A 20370-nucleotide genomic window follows, 5' to 3' on the forward strand; every position below is an offset into this window, starting at 1 on the left:
CAAGAAGGACGGATTACACTTGAATTGGAAGGAGACTAATGTACTGGCAGAGAGATTTGCTAGAGCTGCTCAGGAGGATTTAAACTTGTAAGGTGTGTGTATGTCGGGGTGGGGAGGGGGGGGCAGTGTCAGGGGCATCCAGGGAGATAGTGAGGAAAGAGATCAATCTGAGATTGGTACAGTTGGGAAAAGAAGTGAGTCAAACAGGGCAGACAGGAACAAAGCAGAGAACAAGGTAGGACTGATCAATTAAACTGCATTTACGTCAATGCAAGGGGCCTGACAGGGAAGGCAAATGAACTCAGGGCATGGTTAGGAACATGGGACTGGGATATCATAGCAATTACAGAAACATGGCTCAGGGATGGGCAGGACTGACAGCTTAATGTTTAAGGCGTAAATGTTATAGGAAGGATAGAAAGGGAGACAAGAGAGGAGGGGGAGTGGCGTTTTTGATAAGGGATAACATTACTGTTGTACTTAGGGAGGATATTGCTGGGAATACATCCAGGGAAGTTATTTGGGTTGAACTGACAAATTAGAAAGCGATGATCACCTTAGTGGGAAATTGAGAAACAAATTTGTAAGGAGATCTCCGTTATCTGCAAGAATAATAAGATGGTTATGATAAGGGATTTTAACTTTCCAAACATAGACTGGGACTGCCATAGTGTTAAGGGTTTAGATGGAGAGGAATTTGTTAAGTGTGTACAAGAAAATTTTCTGATTCAATATGTGGATGTATCTAGTAGAGAAGGTACAAAACCTGACCCACTCTTGGGAAATAAGGCAGGGCAGGTGACTAGGGTGTCAGCAGGGAAGCATTTTGGGACCAGTGACCATAATTATATTAGTTTTAAAATGATGATGGAAAAAGACAGACTGGATCTAAAAGTTAAAGTTCTAAATTGGAGGAAGGCTGATTATGATGATATTAGGGAAGAACTTTCACAAGCTGATTGGGGGCAGATGTTCGCAGGTAAAGGGACGGCTGGAAAATGGGAAGCCTCCAGAAATGAGATAACGAGAGTCCAGAGACACTCATGTTCTTGGTAGGATGAAGGGAAAGGCTGGTAGGTGAAGGGAAAGGCTGGTAGGTGTAGGGAAAGCTGTATGACTGGAGGGTTTGGTTAAGAAAACGAAGGAAGCATATGTCAGGTATAGATAGGAGAGATTGAATGACTCCTTAGAGTATAAAGGCAGTAGGAGTATACTTAAGAGGGAAATCAGGAGAGCAAAAAAGGGACATGAGATAGCTTTGGCAAACAGAGTTAAGGAGAATACAAAGGGTTTTTATAAATACATTAAGGACAAAAGAGAAACTAGGGAGAGAATAGGGCCCTCAAAGATCAGCGATGAAGCCTTTGTGTGGAACCACGGGAGATGGGGGAGATACTAAATGAGTATTTTGCATCAGTGTTTACTGTGGAAAAGGGCATGGAAGATATCGAATGTGGGGAAATAGATGGTGACATCTTGAAAAATGTCCACATAACAGAAGAAGACATGCTGAATGTTTTGAAACGCATAAAAGTGGATAAATCCCTGGGACCTGATCGGGTGTACCCTAGAACTCTGTGGGAAGCTAGGGAAGTGATTGCTGGGCCTTTTACTGAAATCATCGATAGTCACAAGTGAAGTGCCGGAAGACTGGAGGTTGGCTAACGTGGTGCCACTGTTTAAGAAATATGGTAAGGAAAAGCCAGGGAACTATGACTGGTGAGCCTGACATCAGTGGTGGGCAAGTTGTTGGAGGGAATCCTGAGGGACACGATGTACATGTATTTGGAAAGGCAAGGACTGATTAGGGATAGTCAACATGGCTTTGTGTGTAGGAAATCATGTCTAACAAACTTGATTGAGTTTTTTGAAGAAATAACAAAGAGGATTGATGAGGGCAGAGCGGTAGACATGATCTGTATGGATTTCAGTAAGGTATTCGACAAAGTTCCTCATGGGAGGTTGGCTAGCAAGGTTAGATCTCATAGAATACAGGGAGAACTAGCCATTCAGATACAGAACTGGCTCAAAGGTAGAAAACAGGGTGGTGTGGACGGTTGCTTTTCAGACAGGGAGGTCTGTGACCAGTGGTTAACCACAAGGATCAGTGCTGGGTCCACTACATTTCATCATTATACAAATTACTTGGATGTGAACATAGGTTTGGTTAGTAAGTTTGCAGATGACACCAAAATTGGAGGTGTAGTGGACAGTTAGGAGAAAGTGAGGACTGCAGATGCTGGAGATCAGAGCTGAAAAATGTGTTGCTGGAAAGGCGCAGCTGGTCAGGCAGCATCCAAGGAACAGGAGAATCGATGTTTCGGGCATAAGTCCTTCTTCAGGCCTGAAGAAGGGCTTCTGCCCAAAATGTCAATTCTCCTGCTCCTTGGATGCTGCCTGACCTGCTGCGCTTTTCCAGCAACACATTTTTCAGTGAAGAAGGTTACCTCAGAGTATAACAGGATCTTGATCAGATGGGCCAATGGGCTGAGGAGTGGCAGATAGAGTTTAATTTAGATAAATGAGAAGTGCTGCATTTTGGAAAAGCTAATCAGGGGTGGACTTATACACTTAATGGTAAGGTCCTATAGAATGTTGCTGAACAAAGTGGCCTTGGAGTGCAGGTTCATAGCTCCTTGAAAGTGGAGTTGCAGGTAGATTGGATAGCGAAGAAGGCATGTGGTATGCTTTCTCTGTTGATCAGAGAATATTGAGTACAGGAGTTGGGAGGCCGTGTTGCGGCTGTACAGGACATTGGTTAGGCTGCTTTTGGAATATTGTGTGTAATTCTGGTCTTCCTATCGGAAGAATGTTATGAAACTTGAAAAAGTTCAGAAAAGATTTACAAGGATGTTGCCAGGGTTGGAGGGTTTGAGCTATAGGGTCAGGCTGAATAGGCTGGGGCTGTTTTCCCTGGAGCATCAGAGGCTGAAGGGTGACCTTATAGAGGTTTATAAAATCATGAGGATAAACAGACAAGGTCTTCTCTCTGGGGTGGGGGTGTCCAGAACTAGAGGGCATAGGTTTAGGGTGAAAGGGGAAAGATATAAAGAGACCTAAGGGGCAACTTTTTCACTTAGAGGGTGGTATGTGTATGTAATGAACTGCCAAAGGAAGTAATGAAGGCTGGTACAATTGCAACATTTAAGAGGCATTTGGATGGGTATATGAACAGGAAGGGTTTGGAGGGATATGGGCCGGGTGCTGGCAAATGGGACTAGATTAGGTTGGGATATCTGGTCAGCATGCACAAGTTGGACTGAAGGGTCTGTTTTTGTGCTGTATGTCTTTATGACTCTAACTTTAAGAGGGTGAAAACCCACTTGTTCCTAAGTTTTGGTATACATCTAGGCTGTGAAATGGAGCCCTCACAATTATTCTGACCATCTGGTTAAGCAGATATGTAAAGAGCCCAGTAATTGGTGTGGAGACAGAGGTAACCTTGAATTTCAAAATGCTGGATTTCTCTACCCTGTTCTATTGCTACCCTTTCATAAACAGAACGATACCATCTACATTATACTGAGTTTCAAGAAATTAGTGCCACTGAAACATTATTGGTGTTTCTGTGAAGAGCCTTAGACTGTTTAGCTGTGGTAAAGTCAATACATAAGTACAGGTAGTTGGTGAGTTTGGGGACCACAGAGAAATACTGAAGCAGGTGAGTTTGGAATGCAACAAAGACTCTCGTTAGAGGAAGCTCACCAAATTGAATTCTGAGAGTAGGAAACAACTGGAAGAGTTTGAGATCCATGACAAACATCTGAGATCTAATTGTAATATGTTCATTTGCCGTGGATTTTCATTGCAAAATTAATAGATATTAATGTAGAAATATCTGCCATACACATACACACACACACACACACCCTCCAAACAAGACCTGTCACCACACAGTCAGTATGGGTTCAGGTACTTGACCTTTCCATGAGACAAATGGTTTCTGGACAGACTGAGGAGGCAAGTGATTATATTCCAGGGTTTCCCTACTCCCTCTGTGTTCCAAAAATAATTCATGTAGAGTTAGCTCAGCAGATCAGTCCACTGCCAAGTGGAGAAACGGATAGTGAGTCACCAGTGGGAAGAAATAAGAAGGAAGAATGGTGTTGCAGAAAAGTACATCTCTGAAGCTGTTCTGGCTAAGAATCATTTCCACTGCCTTCTCAGGTTGCATGCTCTGAGTTGTGTATTTTCATGGAAAATGTAAAGGGATCTTGCCACTGTGAAGACCACTGAGTTTGATATATGTGATTGGATGAAAAGCTGGTTTTACGTGTGTCGGAGAAATTTGCCCATAACATTCGAGATCGGAAAGCGTATTTCGAAGTGAAATTGACAAACAGTTTATTAGTATGGTGATATCGCGGAAGAGAAATTGACTAGGCTGACACAGCACTGAGAGTCTGTGCAGGTAGATCAGAATTTCTCTTCCCTGACCTGAGGAAGAAACCAGTTTTTATAACAATCCTGTACAATGAGGCTGATTAGAAATGGGGGGAAATACAAAGTATCTGGAAATGGAGTAATCTAGTTACAATGATGCTAATAGGAAAACAGTTATTGGAGGAATGTCCTAATTCTCTACACAAAGCAACATCCTGACGGTATCGATGGATCCAGAGCTTCCGTTCCTCTTTGCAGGTAGGTGCTAATGTCTCCTCTGAAGTGGTGAGGTGCTACCGTTGTCCTGTTCTGGGAGTCGTGCTCTTGCCAGTGCCTGTCTGTCTGACCTGCTCTTTGTGTGGCTTTGGTATTGCTGGGTTGTGAAACTGCCCGGGGGGGGGGGGCTTTGAGATATCTGTGATGCTCTGTCAATGTTAGTGGGAGAGCTTGAAGTGTATTCCTTTGTGTGAGAGTGCTGTCTAGTTTCACTTGTCAGCCTGCTTGGTCCCTGCTGAGACATTCTGGGTATTTTGATACAGTTTGGCCAATATTGCTTTTGTGGGCCTATTATGGGTTGGCAGGGCGGCAGATCTTTTCCCACAACATCCCATAAACTATAAGCATTGTTTTCAATGGAGAGCAGAATGGAGTGAGTTGTAAATTTAGGGCTGTACCAGACTCCATCAGTATCACAACGTAAAATTTCACCCACACACTTGTTTCCCTCTGGGTTTCCCATTGTCCCTGTGATCCAAGGAAGCGGACCTGGAATGGATAAGGATGGAAGCCCAGACTGTGCAGAAAATATTTCACACACAGATACTTGGACCATAGGTGAATTTAACTGGATGTTATATATCTGCAGTTTACTTTCCCCAATACCTGCAGTATAATTCCAAGGTAAAAACAATGACTGCAGATGCTGGGAACCAGATTCTGGATTAGTGGTGCTGGAAGACCACAGCAGTTCAGGCAGCATCCAAGTAGCTTCAAAATCGACGTGATGAAGGGCTTTTGCCCGAAATGTCGATTTCGAAGCTACTTGGATGCTGCCTGAACTGTTGTGCTCTTCCAGCACCACTAATCCAGAGTATAATTCGAAGGTGGCAATTGACTATTACCAGTTTGTCAGTGCATTAGGAATCCCGCCACCATGCTGTTTGAGCATGGTTTTTGTGTTGATCTAGTGTTAGGGTGAACCCCATGTGAAGAATGAGCACCATCGATTTGTTATAAATGACTGGATTCTTCCAAGTACAGGCACCATTATTGCAGTAGATGAGGCCTCCTTGTTCAAGGAGAGATATACATACATTAGAGGAAGTTCAGAGAAGCTTCATTGGGATTTAGAGATCATCTTACCAGGAAAGGTTGAGCAGGTTAGGCCTATTCTTATTGAGGTTCAGAAGAATCAGATGTGTTTTTTTTTATCGGAACATTTGACAGTGTTTACAGGAAAGATGCTGAAAGAATGTTTCCACTTGGCAAGGTGTGGATTTAGAATTAAGGAACATTGTTTTGGAATAAGGTATCATCATTTAAGATGGTCAGGAGGAAACCTTTCTCTGAGGACTTTGAATCATCAACATTCACTTCCTCAGAGTTGTAGAGATCAGATCAGTGAACTATAACAGAGTCTTAGGTTGTGAGGAAGCAGCAGGAATGTATGGAGATCTCGATCAGTTAGCTGAATGATGGAATAGGCTTGAGGGGCTGAATGGGCTATTCTTGCTCTTTTTTTCTTCTTTCCTCTCTGACTTCGGTAGACCACATCTCCTCAACCAGGGAGTGCAAGGGGACAATCTTAATATTAGAGTTAAATCATTCAGCATGATCTCACCTTTTTACATAGGGTAGTGACAAGGTAGACCTTTCTCCTCTGATGTAGTATGAGTGCTGGAACAATTTTTAAGTTATGATTTAAGATTGATAGATATTACTGTAAGAAATTAATAAAAAAAAACTATAAATCGGCAATGATTTCATAAAATCTAGTAGAAGTGAAAAACATCTGGAATTAAAAGTCTAACAATGACCTTTGTCAATTTTTGGAAGAGCCCATCTCGTTCACTAATGTCCTTTAGGAGAGGAAACTGCCATCCTTACCTGGTCTGGTCTCCCTGTGATTCCAGACCCACAGCAATGTGGTTGACTCTGGGCAATTAGAGATGGACAATCAATTCTGGCCGAACCAGTGATGCCCACATTCCATGAATGAGTAAAAAAAAGTGAAGAGGGTAGAACAGACTTGAGGGAATGAATAACTTCTTGCTGGTGAAACAGTAAAATAATTTGGATTGAATTATTTGAGAAATTCTAAAGATGAACTGACTGACTCACTGTCTGAAGAGCCTCAATCAGATTGTACATTTAATAGAAAAGAGCAGGAGAAATGAGGGGCATTTTCAACCAACATGGCCTAATGTTGTGACTTGGAGGAGCCAGTGTAGGACAGGGGTGTACAAAGTTAAAAATCACACAACACCAGGTTATAGTCCAACAGGTTTATTTGGAAGCACTAGCTTTTGGAGCGCTGTTCCTTCATCAGGTGGTTGTGTCTGATGAAGGAGCAGCGCTCCGAAAACTAGTGCTTCCAAATAAACCTGCTGGACTATAACCTGGTATTGTGTGATTTGAACTTTGACTAATATTGGAGCTTCATGTATACTTCTTGGGACTTGTTATTCTTTCAAAGAGATTCAATAGGCCTAATATTATTTACAAGATACCGTGCAAGGACTGTGACAAACAGGCAGAAAACTAGCCACCAGGATACATGAACATCAACTAGCCACAACAAGACATGACCCTCTCTCACTAGTATCCTTACATACGGATGAGGAAGGACACCACTTCGACTGGCACAACACATCCATCCTAGGACAAGCCAAACAGAGACACGCACGAGAATTCTAAAAACATGGCATGCTAACCGGAACTTTATCAACAAACACATTGAATTAGACCCCATCTACCACCCTCAAGAAAAAGAACCAGAAATGACATTGCCATAGGAAATGATGTAACCACAGGAAATGAAGTACTGTATTTATATGCATTTTACAATAATTACATGCAACATTGATGACATTGGCTTTGTGCATGGGAAATCATGTCTCACAAACTTGATTGAGTTTTTTGAAGACGTAACAAAGAGGATTGATGAGAGCAGAGCAGTGGACGTGATCTATATGGACTTCAGTAAGGCATTCGACAAGGTTCCCCATGGGAGACTGATTAGCAAGGTTAGATCTCATGGACTACAGGAAGAACTAGCCATGTGGATACAGAATTGGCTCAAAGGTAGGAGACAGAGGGTGGTAGTGGAGGGTTGTTTTCAGACTATAGGCCTGTGACCAGTGGAGTGCCACAAGGATCAGTGATGGGTCTACTACTTGTCATCATTTATATAAATAATTTGGATGTGAACATAAGAATAAGTTTAAAGATGACACCAAAATTGGAAGTGTATTGGACAGCGAAGAAGGTTACCTCAGATTACAATAGGATCTTGATCAGATGGGCCAATGGGCTGAGAAATGGTAGATGGAGTTTAATTTAGATAAATGTGAGGTGCTGCATTTTGGGAAAACAAAACTTAAGGACTTATACACTTAGTGGTAAGGTCATAGGGAGTGTTGCTGAACAAAGAGACCTTGGAGTGCAGGTTGATAGTTCCTTGAAAATGGAGTTACAGGTAGATCGGATAGTGAAGAAGGTATTTGCTATGCTTTCCTTTATTGGTCAGAGTGTTGAGTACAGGAGTTGGGAGGTCATGTTGCAGCTGTAGAGGACATTGGTTAGGCCACTGTTGGAATATTGCATCCAATTCTGGTCTCCTTCCTATCAGAAGGATGTTATTGAAAGGGTTCAGAAAGGACTTACCAGGATGTTGCCAGGGTTGGAGGATTTGAACTATAGGAAAGAGATTGAATACGTTGGGGCTGTTTTCCCTGGAGCGTTGGAGGCTGAGAGGTTTATAAAATCGTGAGGGGCATGGATAGGATAAATAGACAAAATATTTTTCCTGGTTTGGGGGAGTCCAGAACTAGAGGGCATAGGTTTAGGATGAGAGGGGAAAGATATAAAAGAGACCTAAGGGGCAACTTTTTCACGTAGAGGGTGGTACGTGTATGGATGAGCTGCCAGAGGAAGTGGTGGAGGCTGGTACAATTGTAGCATTTAAAAGGTATCTGGATGAGTATATGAATAGGAAGGGTTTGGAGGGATATGGGTCGGCTGCTGGACTAGATTGGGTTGGGATATCTGGTTGGCATGGACGAGTTGGACTGAAGGGTCTGGTTCCGTGCTGTATATCTCTATGACTCTATGACATCACCAACCCAAAGAAACCCGAACATATAAATAGAAAGCAGGAATTATCAACGGTGCTTTGACTGGTGGCCCACTGAAGATATTAACTCGTAGGGTGACGAAATGTCTGAAAATGAACCTTTCAGCTCAGCGAGCAAACCTACATCCATTAGCATACTCTCTCCACGGATGCTGCCTGACCCGCTGTGATCTCTAGCATTTGTTGTGTTCAGTACAGATTCCAGCATCGGCAGTAATTTGCTCCTACAACAGCAAACATGGATGATTTTTGATATTGGTGGAGGAAAGGAGAGCAGCTCAGCGGTTAGCACTGCTGCCTCAACGCCAGGGACCCAGGTTCGATTCCAGCCTCAGGTGACTGTGTGAAATTTGCACATTCTTCCAGTGTCTGCATAGGTTTCCTCTGGGTGCTTTGGTTTCCTCCCACAATCCAAAAGAAGTGCAGGTTAGATAAATTGCTCAGAGTTCAGGGATGTGTAGGTTAGGTGCATTAGTTAGGGGTAAATGGAGAGTAATAGGGTACAGGAATGGGTTTGGTGGGTTATTCTTTGGACGATCGGTGTGGACTTGTTGGGCTAAAAGGCCTATTTCCACACTGTAGGGATTCTAAGTTTCCTCTGGCACAAGGATAATTTCCAAAGTCTGTTTGGTGCAAGGAGCTTTCAACATCCATCCAATGGCATTGAATGTCTCCTCCAAAGGATTGTGAAATTTGTTTAACTGAGTAAACCCTGTGACCTCACAAAGCACTTTGCAACTAATACTTTGGAAGAATCTATGTTCTTTGGAAGAACATAGACTGGGACTGCCTTCGTGTTTAGGGCAGTTTGCGAGCAGTGATCATAATTCTATTCATTTTAAAATAGTGCTGGACAAAGATAGACCTGATATAAAAGTTAATGTTCTAAATTGAAGGAAGGCTAATTTTGATGGTATTAGGCAAGAATGTTCAAAAGCTGAATTGGAGAGGTTATTTGTAGTTAAAGGCACGTTTGGAAAATGGGAGGTCTTCAAAAGAGCCCAGAGAGAGAATGTCCCTTATGGTGGGAAAAGCAGGTTAGTAAGTGTAGAGAATGCTGGAAGACTAGAGAAATTGAGGCTCTGGTCAAATAAAAGGAGGCATATGGCAAGTATAGACAACTGGGATCAAGTGAATCCCTTGAGGAGTATGGGAGCAGTAGGAATATACTGAAGGGCAAAAAGGAGACATGAGACAGCCTTGGGAAATAGGTTTAAGGAGAATCCAAAGAGATTCTACAAATATTTTTAAATGCAAAAGAGTAACTAGGGAGAGAATGGGGCCCCTTAAAGATTAGCAAGGCTATGTGTATATGGAACCCCAAGAGATGGGTGAGATACTAAACAAGTGTTTTGCCTCAGAGAAGGATATGGAAGGTAGAGAACTTGGAGAAATAAACAGTGATATCTTGAAAAGTATCCATATTTCAGAGGTGGATTTGCTGGACGTCTTAAAATGCATAAAATAGATAAATCCCTGGGACCTGATCAGGTGTACCCCAGAACCCTGTAGAAAGTTGGGGAAGTGATTGCTGGGCCCCTTGCTGAGATAGTTATATCATCGATAGCCACAGGTGAGGTGCTGGGAGACTAGGGGGTGGGTAACATGGTGCCATTGTTTAGGAAAGGTAGTAAGGAGAAGCCAGAGAACTACAGGCTGGTGAGCATGATGTGAGTGGTAGGTAAATTGCTGGAAAGGATTCTGAGGGACAGCATCTGCATGCAGTTGGAAAGGCAAGAAGTGATTAGGGATAGTTAACCTGGCTTAGAATGTGGGAAATCATGTCTTAGTAACTTGATTTGTGTTCATTGAAGAAGTGACAAAGAAGATTGATGAAAGCAGGTTGGTGGATATTGTTGATATGGGGACTTCAGCAAGTAAGGTTCTGCACTGTGGACTGACTAGTGGGTTCAGATCACATGGAATCCATTTGGATATAAAATTAGCTTGAAGGTAGGACATGGCAGGTGCTTGTGACCAGTGGTGGGCCACAAGGATGGGTACTGGGTCCATTATTTTTGTCATTTATATAAATGATTTGGCTGTGAATATAGGAGAAATGGTTAGTAAATTGGCAGATGGTAGTGGACAGTGTGAAGGAGGTTATCTCACAGAACAATGGAACTTTGATCAGATGGGCTGATGGACTGAGGAGCAGATGGAGTTTAATTTTGATAAACGTGGAGATGTCGCATTTTGGTCAGGCAAATCAGGACAGGACTTCTGCATGTAAAGGTAAGGTCCTGGGGAGTCTTGCCAAACAAAGAGAACTTGGGTGCAGATCATAGTTCCTTGGGCGTGGAGTCACAGGTAGACAGGGTGGTGAAGAAAGCATCTGGTATGCTTGCCTTTATTGGTCATTGTGTTGAATATAGGAGATGGGAGGTCATGTTGCGTTTGTACAGGATATTGGTTAGGCCACTTTTGGAATATTGTATTCAATTCCAGTTTCTCTTGTCGCAGGAAGGGTTTTGTTAAAACTTGAAAGGGTGCATAAAAGATTTACAAGGATATTGCTGGGTTTGGAGGGTTTGAGCTATAGAGAGAGGCTGAATAGGCTGGGGCTATTTTCCTTGGAGTGTCAGAGGCTGAGGGGTGACCTTTTGGTGATTTATAAAATCAGGACGGGCATGGATAAGGTAAATAGAGAAGGTATTTTTCTCCACGGTAGGAGAGTCCAAGACTAGAGGGCATAGGTTTAAGGTGAGAGGGGTGAGGGATTCAAGATGGCGGTAACCCAGTAGGTTTGCTTTTGCTGAGCTCTGTCCCAGAACCCAGACAAAATGGCACACTCATCCTCTCTTCACTGTTTGATTTGTTAAAAACAGTTTTTTCCTCAACTCTCAGACTTATTTTGCACCAGTTCTGAACAATTTGGTGCAGTTTAGAAATGATGAAGGGGAAAGGACCACAGAGCTCTCATCAGGCAGGGACCATCCCCCTCCCCCCGTAACAATGGACACTTACGTGGGCCAGCCCAGAGGACTAACCTGCTGAGCAGAGCTTGATCTTGGAGTTTGTAAAAGGGACGTGTTGGGTACCCACTTTTTATTTACTTGTCATAATGTATTGGTGTTTGTTTTTCTTACTTTGTGGTGTTTGGGGTGGGAGCATGGCTCCAGATAGAAGGAGTCATGTGAATCCTTCTCCCCCGCACTAGCTCCTCAGCCATGCATTCATCTGCTCTATCCTCCTGTTCCTACTCTCACTAGCACTCGGCACCGGGAGTAATCCCAATATGGCTACTCTCAAGAGCCTACTCTTTATATTCCTGCCTAATTTTGTATATTCTCTCCCCATAATCTCATCCTTTCTCTTCCTATGTCATTGGTTCCAATGTGTACAATGACTTCCTGCTGGTCCCTCTCCTCCTTGAGAATATTCTGCACCCTCAATTGATAAAGTTGATCACTGCGATTAGCCAAGAGCTCCATTAATGATTGTATAATGCAATTTCTAACGACTCTGAAGAAGCTTCACATTATTAAGGTAAGATGGTTTGTTTGGCATCCCATCTAGAGCTGATGGCAGCAATGTGTAACATCTACAAGATGCACTGCACAACTTACCAAAGTTCTTTGAGCAGCACTTTCCAAATCTGTGCCTCAACCATCAAGGAGAACAAGGTGTACAGGAATTCTCACCCTCTGCAAGGTCCCCTCCAAGCCTCCTAAAATCTAGGACTGTCCTATTTAACAGCACTGAGGATGTAACTGGACCCCATGGATTGTAGTGGTTCAAGAAGATGGCTTACCATCACCACCTCAAGGGTAATACCGAATTCTGTCCTTGCCAGTGATGCTGACATCCCTTGAATGAAAAAGAAGAAAAGGATGATAGCAAATTAGATGGACCTTGGTCTTTTCTCATCCAACAGTTCCTATCTTCTCATTTACTCAGAGCAAATGTTTGTGATTGAGTAAATGTCTTGAGAATCACTGTGGTTTGCTCTCATTTCCTGACTCCTGCAGCACTTCCTCTATGGGGCTGGTACGTGGTGATCGTGAAGACACCACAAAGTGCCGACGCTGTTGAACCATGCAGAGAGGGTCGTGGCGACATGAACAGGCTGGCTATGGCTGAGCCGTCACATTGTCGAGTGAAGAGAGCCCGTACTCTTGCAGACCCATGACGCGGAGGTAAGTTGACTTGGTTCTGCTCGCGTCTCATTTCCTCCAATCTGGAGCAGAAAAGAGGTTTTAAAATGGGGAAGTTGAGGAGTGGTTTTGCAGTGTGTGTGTGTGTTTTTTTGTCACCCAGATCCTGTGATGGATCGTTGAAGTGATCCACTAACGTGAAACTAGGTGCATCGAAAAACGTAAGTGTTTGTATTGAACAAAGTTGAGAAGATTGCTCAATGATGAGATAGTAATATGAATTAACGTTGAATCCCTCCCTCTTTCAGTTTCCTAGTGCTTAACTGGGTTGGAAGGAGAGAGAGGAACTAGGTCCAAGGCCTCTGCTGCTGCTGTTCTCAAATTAGTCAGAACTGTAGGGATGGAAGCAGCTCTTCATGACTCCTTCCTATCAGCATTCTCCTCTCCCTTGGTGGAAAGAGTTCGCTCGAATCAAACTCCTGGAATTTTCTGCCTTATGCCATTGAGCGATAACTGCCGCTAGTATGGTTATGATCATTTTAACGGTGAAAATTTGAGGTGTTTGGCTAGGATTGTCCTGACAATTCAAGACAGACAATAATGATGGTCTTGCCACATCCTGAAAACATTTCTCTAAAGCTCCAGCCAGTTGTTCCTGGAGTAAATTCCAATCCTTGGAGGGTAGTTCCGAAATCCCACTAACAGCTCACAAAACCCTTTTGCACAACAGAGGGGTTTTATATGTTCCTCCGTCTCTCAGAGGACACTGAGTCTTCCTTCCATGTGAAGGCAGTTCTCCCTTGGAGCAGTGGTCAGCAGTGTACTGTCTCAGGTGGAGTGAACAGAATATCTGACTTTAAGGCCGTGTTAGATGTGGTGAGAGGAACTTGCAATCAGTCTGAGTTTCGGTGAATCATATGAGTCAGTATGAAGGGGCTGGCTGTGGCTCAGCTAGTCACAATCACAAGCTTGTGGACTCATGTCCTGTTGTAGAGCTTTGAGCACGTCATCTCATCTGATGCTGTGATGTGATATACAGAGGGAGTGTGGCACTGTTGAAGGAGCTTATCTTTTAGATGAAACATTAAACCAAGTCCCATTTGTCCTTTCAGTGGACATGAAAGATCCCACGGCATTTGTTCAGAGCAGATGAGTTCTCCCTGGGGTTCGGACCTAAACTGCCATCCATAAAGATGACCTGGTCATCATCATTTTGTTGTTTGTGGAATCTGTCTTTGTGGCTGCTGTTTTACTGACATAACAGTGACTATATTTCAACAAAAAAAAGTACTTAATTGACAAAATTGTGCCACAATGGTTTGAGTGGCCTCCTTCTGTGCACTGCATTGGGAAGTGCAAGTGTTTGTGAAAGGTGCTATATAAATTGAAGTTCTGTTTCTCTCTGTGTGATAGTGATGGTAATTCAGTACCACACTGCCCCACGGTCATCCCCTGGGTACTAGAGGCCAGCCAGCCCTGCTTACTGATTGAGCTGGAAAGGTTGAATATCATTGGAGTTTGGCAATCTTCCAATGGTACTCCAAACAAGTGTTCAAGCTAAATAAAAACAAAGTGCTGGAAAACATTCAACAGGTCTGGCAGCCCTGGTCAAGGGAGAAACAGAGTTTACGTTTTTGAGTCCAGTATGACTCTCCAGAACTGGAAGCCAGAAAATAACAGAAATGATGGTCCTGGTGAATAAATACTTGCTGACTACCTGTGTTGTTGGAGCTGCACATGGTCCAACAGGACCCCATACATTCAATGACATTCCCAACCTGTATCTCTGGATTATTGTCAGTGTGTATATCTGGGGAGAGTGCGCACACCCAAAGGAAACATGATTTGGAGGAGCCAGTGTTGAAGTGGAGTGTATAAAGTTAAAAAAATCACACAACACCAGGTTATAGTCCAACAGGTTTATTTGGAAGCACTAGCTTTCGGAGCGCTGCTCCTTCATCAGGTGGTTGTGGTTGTGGTAAGAAAGCTAGCCTAAGCTGGGTGATTAGGGTGTTAAAAGTCCATCAGGTTCACCAATGCCATCCTGATTGATCTACATTTGAATGTAGACCTGCAGCAATGTAAAGTAACAGAGTCACACACACCACCCAATGAAGGAGCAGCGTTCCGAAAGCTGGTGCTTCCACATAAACCTGTTGGACTATAACCTGGTGTTGTGTGATTTTCTAACTGTGAAGAAAACAGACTGCTATTTGCATTTCTGCTTCTTTTGGTTTGGAGAGTATACATAGTCAAATGGAGACTTTGTATTCCAGCCAGACCAAAGAGAAAGTTGCTAAACTAGTTAGCAAATATTAGTTGGAGTGTTTTGTTATAGAAGCCTCTAAACTAAAGCAATATTTATGGGAGCAGGTACCGGATGGAGGAAGAGGGGTGAGAAAGACACTTAAAAAGTTTTCATACAAATACTTTATGAAGATAATAAAGAAGGTAAAGATTCATTTGTCTCGTGTTGGCACTGCCTGTTTAGATTGCTAACAGCAGCCCACAGTGCTTGTTGAATTTTGACACCATGCAAATCAAACAAAGCGTGACCAACCCTTGCAAACAAATCTCTCCCCGAGGGAAGGACAGACTTACTGATGCTGGTTGATCACACTGGAATCTTTCAAAACCTACCTGCGTTTGGGTTTTACTGCACTTATTTTCCCAGCACTTTACCATCCAGAGGGGCATTATAGACAGTTCTTAGGCTTCAGGTGAGAATTGCTGCAACCATGTTTTCATTGGGAGATGATCAGGAAGAGGCACCAGCCAAACAGGTCAGGAAGGCGTGGATATTGCAGATGTGATTGATTAATGAATTTATCTAGTGTTGTAATTTTAAAAATTAAAATCATTCATGTGACACAGGCAGCACTGGCTAGCCTGCATTTATCGCATATCCATAATTGCCCAGAGGGCAGTTAACAGTCAACCACATTGGGTCAAAAAACAGCAAATGAGACGAGTTTAGTTTGGCAACCTGGGTGGCATGGATGTGTTGGACCAAAGGATCTGTTTCTGTGTTGCTTGGCTCTATTACTCTTCATTGCTGCGGGTCTACATTCAAATGTAAATCAATCAGGATGGAGTAGGGCATTAGTGAACCTGGTGGACCTCTAACAACCTGATCACCCATCTTAGGCTAACTTTCTTATTCCAGGTTTTTACTGAATTCAAATTTCACCATCTGCCCTGGTGAGATTTGAACCCTTTTCCCCAGAAGATTTGGATTACTAGTCTAGTGATATTACCACTGTCTCCTGGATATCGATTATAAGATTGAACCAACTTTCTGGGGGTTTGTGGACTGGAGTGTTTCCTTCTCTCTTTCCCCATGCTCAATACAGTTGCAAAAAAAGAAGTGTGTCTGTTCTGGTGAAACCTGGAACACTCATTCTCTTTGTCTCTCCCCAGGTGCTGCCTGAGTTGGAGTGTTTTCTGTTTTAGTTTCAGATCAGACTTCCAGGATCAGAGATTAATAACATGTCCACTGAAACTTTGTTTATAAAGAATTAGGTAAACATCTGACTGAGAAAATAGGATTGAGGGTTTTATAAAGGAACATAAATCTAAGAAATACAAAAGTTTCAGTATTGGGAATTACAAATGGTCAGTGTATCAAGACGGTAATGATTGAAAGAACGACATGCATCACCTTTTAACACGCCCCAAAATGTACACCTAATGTAGGAAACTTGGCAGCTCATTCATGCAAAGCAAGCTCTGACAAAAAGTAACTTCCGAGTGACCAGGTAATCTAACAAACCACTTAGCTCAGTGACAAACTACAGATCTTCGAGTTTAGTAAAAACCATGAATACAGATCACATTTTAACATGACTTTAGCAACTCAGGTATTCCTATAAAGTGTAACGGTCAAGAGATCCAGTGTGATTTCTTCAATGAAGAGATCCCCTGAGATCTCTCGATGATTAAGGGATCCAGTCTGAGCAACCAGTGTAAGGTAGGAAATGTGGCAGGCAACGTGACCAAAGCACCATGACCAGGAACAGAATGATAATAACATGGAAATACATGAAATTTCTTTGAAGTAGTATTAATGGGTCATTGTAGCGATCTGAGGGGAGACTGGGTCTCAGTTTGAAGTAGTATTAATGGGTCATTGTAGCGATCTGAGGGGAGACTGGGTCTCAGTTTGAAGTAGTATTAATGGGTCATTGTAGCGATCTGAGGGGAGACTGGGTCTCAGTTTGAAATAGTATTATTGGGTCATTGTAGCGATCTGAGGGGAGACTGGGTCTCAGTTTGAAATAGTATTATTGGGTCATTGTAGCGATCTGAGGGGAGACTGGGTGTCAGTTTGAAATAGTATTATTGGGTCATTGCAGTGACCTGAGGGGGAGACTGGGTCTGAGTTTGAAATAGTATTATTGGGTCATTGCAGTGACCTGAGGGGGAGACTGGGTGTCAGTTTTAAGCCTTATTTGACAGAGGGCTTCGCTGCTAGTGCAGCAATCCCTCAGCACTGCCTGGTTGTATCAGCCTGCATTACAGACTCAAGGCTCTGGAGTGGCTCTTGAAGTTTTGTCCTTTGATTCCAAGAAAAGAGTGCTACTCAACAAATCAAGGTCAACACCATCCGATAAAAGATAGTCTCTTTTGGAAATGAATCCATAATAGGTCAGTGTCTTTTGAAGAAGGCAAGAGGATGAGTTGGAATAAGACATTCATGTGTGGGCTGTTACTTTGTGTCCCAGTGTCCCACGGGTAACTTGGCTGGTGCTTCTGTGCTTTATCATATCAACACTTTTGCTTGTTTCCTCAGCAGATTACCCCTGGCATGGACCAGCCAAAGAATGACAATGACAATGATAATCCCATTGTTTTGAGAGAGGAAAACAGAAGGAGAAGGCGGAAGATGCGAGCTAACACAACCAGGACCATGCAGTACTATTCACTGGAGCAGCTGGCCATTGAGTTTGTCCTCCCCACACGCAACAAGCTCAACAATGTCCATGAGAAGCTCTGCCTAGAGGTGGCTGGCAATTACACAGTGGAGCAACTGAAAGCCAAGGTTTGGGTGAAAGCTGGTGGCATGAGCGTTTGCCCAGATTTCTACCAGAAGCTCAGCCCTGACCAGTTCAGGTTGATGTACCAGAAGAAGGGTCAGTGGTACGAGATTTATGACAAGCATCAGGTAATCCAAACACTGGACTGCATCAACTACTGGAAAACACTGCAGAGGAACAATGGTAAGATTCACCTGGCCCAGAAAACGAAAACCTCAAAGGAATCCTTGCAATTGCAAAACGATTTGAATTACCTGATTGGGTATGATGTCACTGATGTGAGCAATGTACATGACGATGAGTTGGAATTCACCCGGAGGAAGCTGATCACCCCCCAGCTCAATGAGGTAGCCAGCAGGGACCCTCGGCTCTACTCAATGGATCCTTGGATCATTTCGAAGCCTCTGCCTGAATATCTGCTCAATAAGATCTGTAACAATAACATATTCATCGTTATTCACAGGGGGACAACAAGCCTGACGATAAAGGTTTCCATTGACGAGACACCACAAAGCATTCTGAAGAACTTCTTCAAAAAGGTGGCCAACAAGAAGGGTCTGCTGGAAATCTCGGAGAACCACAACGAGGAGCACTTTGTCCTTCGGGTCTGTGGCAGGGAGGATTACATCGTTGGTAACAACCCAATAAAGGATTTCCACTGGGTAAGAAACTGCCTTAAGAATGGCGAGGAAATTCACTTTGTCCTTGACGTACCCCCGGATCCAGCAATGGATGAAGTGCAGAAGGAAGAGTGGCCTCTTGTGGATGATTGCACTGGGGTTACTGGATCCCACCAGCAGTTAACTCTCGAGGGAAGAGATCATGACAAAGTCTTCACCATATCCCTCTGGGACTGTGACAGAAAGTTCCGAGTGAAGATTATTGGCATTGACATTCCAGTGCTCCCACGGAACACGGAGCTGACCGTCTTTGTTGAAGCGAGTATCTTGCACGGGCAACAGGTGCTGGCCCAGCAAAGGACCCTTACAAAAGCCTTTACAGAGGAAGTGCTATGGAATGTTTGGCTTGAGTTTGACATTAAAGTCAAGGACCTACCCAGAGGGGCACGACTGAATCTTCAGGTTTACTGCGGTAAAGCACCAGTTCAAAGTATGAAGTCTACCTTCCAGTCTCAAGATGACAATGCCTGGGACACCAAGAGCAAGAACCATATGCTGTATTATGTCAACTTGTTGGTGATTGATCATCGATCACTCCTCCGACAAGGGGAGTATGTACTGCACATGTGGAAAATTCCTGATAAAGGTGAAGAACAAGGGACAATTGAGGCTGACAAGCTGACATCGGCGACCAACCCTGACAAGCAGAACTCCATGGCTATCTGCATCCTCCTGGACAGATACAATTACCCAATCACTCTCCCACGAAGTTGTCAGAGTCAGGACGCTGAGCTGGAGAGGGTGGGCCACGAGATGCACAGTCAGCTCCGCAAGCAGTTCGAAGAGATCATCAGCACTGACCCCCTGAACCCGCTCAGCACTGAGGACAAAGAGTTACTTTGGCATTTCAGGCACGAGTGCATGAGGCAGCCTAAGGCCTACCCCAAGTTTCTGAGCTCAGTAAAATGGGGGCAGCAGGATGTGGTCCTGAAAACCCAGCAGCTCTTAGACAAACAGGAGATGTGGAACAGCAGTCCCTTGGATGTGGGACTTGCAATGCAGCTTCTGGATTGCCGATTTTCTGATGAGCGTGTTCGGGCACTAGCTGTTGAAAAGCTGGAGACATTGGACAATAGTGAGGTGCTGCGATATCTCTTACAATTAGTCCAGGTAAAATAACCTTCCTTTATACATAGTGTGCAATGAAAGTGGAGGTCTGACTGATGAAGAGATTTATGCAAACCTAAACCAATCAGTGCGATGTGAGCAGGTATGAGCTTGGGGTAGGTGTAGTGGTCATTGGCAGGGGAAAGGTGCACCCAGGGTTTATCCACCTCATTGTTACCCAGTGTCCTATGTATCCCTGGTGCATTAGCCTGGAACTGAGCTCATTGTTCGTACCCATCAAGATCATCCCATCACAAGCTGTCATACACAATGAATTCCTGATTAATTTCATACTTAAGAAATGAGACTCGAGCAAATGGCAGCACCCTGAGAACAGGTCAGGGAAAAATAAAAGACAATTAAAATGGCTTTGCATATCTCAATTACCAGCAGGTGTTCTACTCTTTACATAAGGATAATCTTCGGTTGTCTTTCACCCTCGTGTTGGAGACAGGCTTCACAATCTAACCGAAATGGGAATTTAACTGAGGCCAGTTGCTGTCAGACTGCCATTGAACAAGAATGTAAAGAATAATACACAGGAACAAAGGAAGATTTTTGTTACTGTTACACTGGATAGGGGCATTGTTGGCAACACCAGCACGATTGCTTATTACTTATGCCCTCCAACTGAAAGGCTTTCTCAGATATTTTAGAAGATTAGATTACTTACAGTGTGGAAACAGGCCCTTCGGCCCAACAAGTCCACACCG

The 20370-nt window shown here is 43.5% G+C and overlaps 1 protein-coding gene across 3 annotated transcripts in view; it reads left to right on the forward strand.

Moving 5' to 3' along the window:
- The first annotated feature begins 12654 nt into the window (after positions 1–12654).
- The window catches only part of pik3cg (phosphatidylinositol-4,5-bisphosphate 3-kinase, catalytic subunit gamma), a 37007-nt gene continuing 29291 nt past the window's right edge, over positions 12655–20370 (forward strand). Inside the window, exons 1-2 of one of the 3 annotated variants that reach the window (XM_072558186.1) lie at positions 12655–12876; positions 17627–19660. In XM_072558186.1, the coding sequence (XP_072414287.1) occupies positions 17642–19660 (2019 nt within the window). In that variant the 5' untranslated portion in view covers positions 12655–12876; positions 17627–17641. Of the gene's footprint in view, positions 12877–12992; positions 13056–17626; positions 19661–20370 lie in introns of those variants that run through there. The other 2 variants (XM_072558187.1, XM_072558188.1) reach the window with 2 other exon arrangements.

This window comes from Chiloscyllium punctatum, chromosome 39, assembly GCF_047496795.1.
Source record: "Chiloscyllium punctatum isolate Juve2018m chromosome 39, sChiPun1.3, whole genome shotgun sequence".
Lineage (NCBI taxonomy): Eukaryota > Metazoa > Chordata > Chondrichthyes > Orectolobiformes > Hemiscylliidae > Chiloscyllium > Chiloscyllium punctatum.